Here is a 2,636-nt window from a genome sequence, read left to right as displayed (position 1 = left end):
CTGCTGAAGGGCTCAGAATGGCAAATCCTGCACTTTACACAGCCCAAGGCACTGCGTGCCTGCTTACCTTTACAGGCTGAGAGACGTGAGCAGGTGTCCCTAGGCCCCACTGTGCTATCTGGGGGTCCCCTTCCCCCTAAACACACAGAGGCACAGCCCCCCACCCCTGTGCATGGAGAAATGGGGCTCCCCAGGAGCGGTTTGCTTGTTGTTTTACATGGCAGTAACTCTCTCCCTTTGTCATCTTTGCTTTTTGTTTTGAAGACCTACCTTCCCCAACCTGCACTTTGCCCTGACTCAGTCTATAAGCTAATGCTGAGTTGCTGGAGACGGGACACTAAAGACCGTCCCTCCTTCCAGGACATCCATCGCCTCCTCCAAGAGTCATCCAGCGAAGAATGACCCTTTGCTCCCTCCCAGCCCGGTCCCCATCCCACCCCATCCCCAGAGGAGCCCCATATGCAAACCGAAGCCACTTCACTTGGACTTAGCAATAAAACGCGGGCAGCTGGTCTTGTTCTCATTGTACAGTGAAGCCTCAGAGGAAAACCCCAAGGGCAGCAAGGAGAGCCACAGCGTGGGACAACTTGGATCTCCGACTCGCTTGCTGAGATAAGCCTGGGAGCAACGTGAGCTAAGATGAGGGTTATTTATTGACACAGCATGCTCTTGCTAGCAGTAACCAGGACAGAGTGGCTTCTCTCCCCTGGTTGGAGGGGAGGAACAACACCTGGATTTTCCCTCTGTGGAAACTGCTGGCCCATGCATGGGGCAGGTGCCTGGAGAAGGGATGCACATGGGTATGTGCCTGCTAGAGCAGGGACTGTCTGGCAGCTACTACCTGCTTGAGGAGGACCAGGGATTGCCACTGGCTCACAGAAGGCTGTGCAACTATAGGGCAAAACCAAAAACTATCTAGGTATTCTGGGCTTTGGACATGCCACATGGAGGGGCAGGAAGCCCCATCCCTGCCAGTCAGACCCTGGTTGCACAGAGAGAAGCCTGACAGCACTCCCAGCTCCTTGCTGCCTGCCTGGCATGAGCCAAGCCGAGGGGACATCCTCTTACCGACCTCTCACCTACTCCCAGCTGTTTGATGAGGAGGTCATCAAAAACACAGCACTCCAGAGCTGCTCAACTGCCCATGAAATGCATTTTGGATGCCCCGCAGGTGCTGTGCAGCAGCTGGCAGCAGAATGTAAGCACCTTTCACCTCCAACGGGAAATCTACCAGTCCTTCTCTCCCAGGGTTAACCTACGTCTTCACCTGCTAGGAGAGGAATGCACATAGCAGAGCTTTCGCTGATGCCCAAGCCTGCAACAGCCCATGTGCATGAAGCCATGGGCACCCCGTCCCTCCATGGCTCTGGGCCCAGGGATCACAGCTCAGCTGGAGTGCCAGGGCTGGACTCTGCTGCCCTGAGCATCCCACAGCAGCCTGGCACAAGTCCATCCTCCCAGATCCGGCAGCTCCATGAGCAAACTGGGCAGGTGCCAGAGCCATGCACCCAGCAGGAGCCCCAGCAGGTTACCTGCCATGCCGCAGAATTGGACCCTCTTGTGGCTGGACAGGAGGAACTTTGTACTTAGAGGGTACATGGACCCCTCCGTACTTTTGTATGCATTAGTTCAGCACCATCAAGTCATGCGTGGCACAGTTTCCAGTATACTATTGCTAAGGCATGTATATATTCAGTAGATGCACCTATACGTAGGGGCAAACCCGCTGAAGAGACACTTGCTACGTGAATCTGGTTGCATGGTTTCCTTCTGGCAGCTCTTGACCTCTGTGGGCACCCCGGGAGCCTGGCCACTGGGGCTCGTGGGCTGCACTGTGTAGGAAGAGCTTGGGAAGAGCCACAGGTTGACCCACACCAGTTGCCCATCTCCTTGGGTGACAGGGTGGGCAGTCTAAGGCTCAGCATCCATCTCAGGAGATGTCCCCCAGCATCAGGAGATGTCCTCCAAGGTGGGACAGTGGGTCTGGGAGGGGGGACAAGGAGTCTGTGCTCTGCGGAGGGGCTGACTGGCTCCCCATGCATGGTCCTGCTGGCTGTGGCTGAGGATGTCTCCTCCCTGCTGAGTGTGTAGCCTGTGGCAGCATGGTGCTCTGTAGGTGAACCAGGAGTGAGGGCAGGCTTTGTTCATGGCACGGAGTTGGTACCCATCTGCCTCTGCCCTTGATGCCCTCTCCCTTCTCAGGGTGCATCATGGCCTCTCCCAACCCTGCCTCAGCAAGCCAGGAGCTGGGAGCACCCGGCCAGATAGGGGCATGTCTGCAGCTCCCACTGACCTGAGCCCTAGGGCTCTGTGCCTGGGCATTCTGCACCGAGTGTGCATGGCCCCAGGGATAAGTAGCATGTCAGGGTGCCTGGGGGGCACGGGGGAGGTGCAGGGAGCTGCTGTGTCAGTCCCCTGCTCCAGCTGGGACACCAGCCCCACCAGGAGCAGGACTACATCTGAGATCTCCGGCAGGACCTGTGCACCCAGGCCTCTGACACCACGGCACCAGGAAACAGTGACATGGTGGCATTTCTGTTCTGCTGCAGAATGTCCCCCGTGGCAAAGGATGGGAGGGTAGAGCGCCAGCTTGTGCCCAGGCAGCCAAGCAAGCCAGCGGCCTCCCGGCCTGTATA

General features: G+C 57.5%; 1 protein-coding gene across 1 annotated transcript in view; it reads left to right on the top strand.

The window, feature by feature from the left end:
• Nucleotides 1–656, top strand: part of DDR2 (discoidin domain receptor tyrosine kinase 2) — an 8,509-nt gene extending 7,853 nt beyond the window's left edge. The window contains exon 16 of the mRNA XM_010017863.1: nt 265–656. Coding sequence (XP_010016165.1) covers nt 265–402 — 138 coding nt within the window. The 3' untranslated portion in view covers nt 403–656. The remainder of the gene's footprint in view (nt 1–264) is intronic.
• Nucleotides 657–2,636: the final 1,980 nt, after the last annotated feature.

Source organism: Nestor notabilis, unplaced genomic scaffold (assembly GCF_000696875.1).
Source record: "Nestor notabilis isolate BGI_N333 unplaced genomic scaffold, ASM69687v1 scaffold22277, whole genome shotgun sequence".
NCBI classification, from domain to species: domain Eukaryota; kingdom Metazoa; phylum Chordata; class Aves; order Psittaciformes; family Psittacidae; genus Nestor; species Nestor notabilis.
Note: the sequence above shows the minus strand (reverse complement) of the source record. Positions and strands in the feature narration are given on the sequence as shown.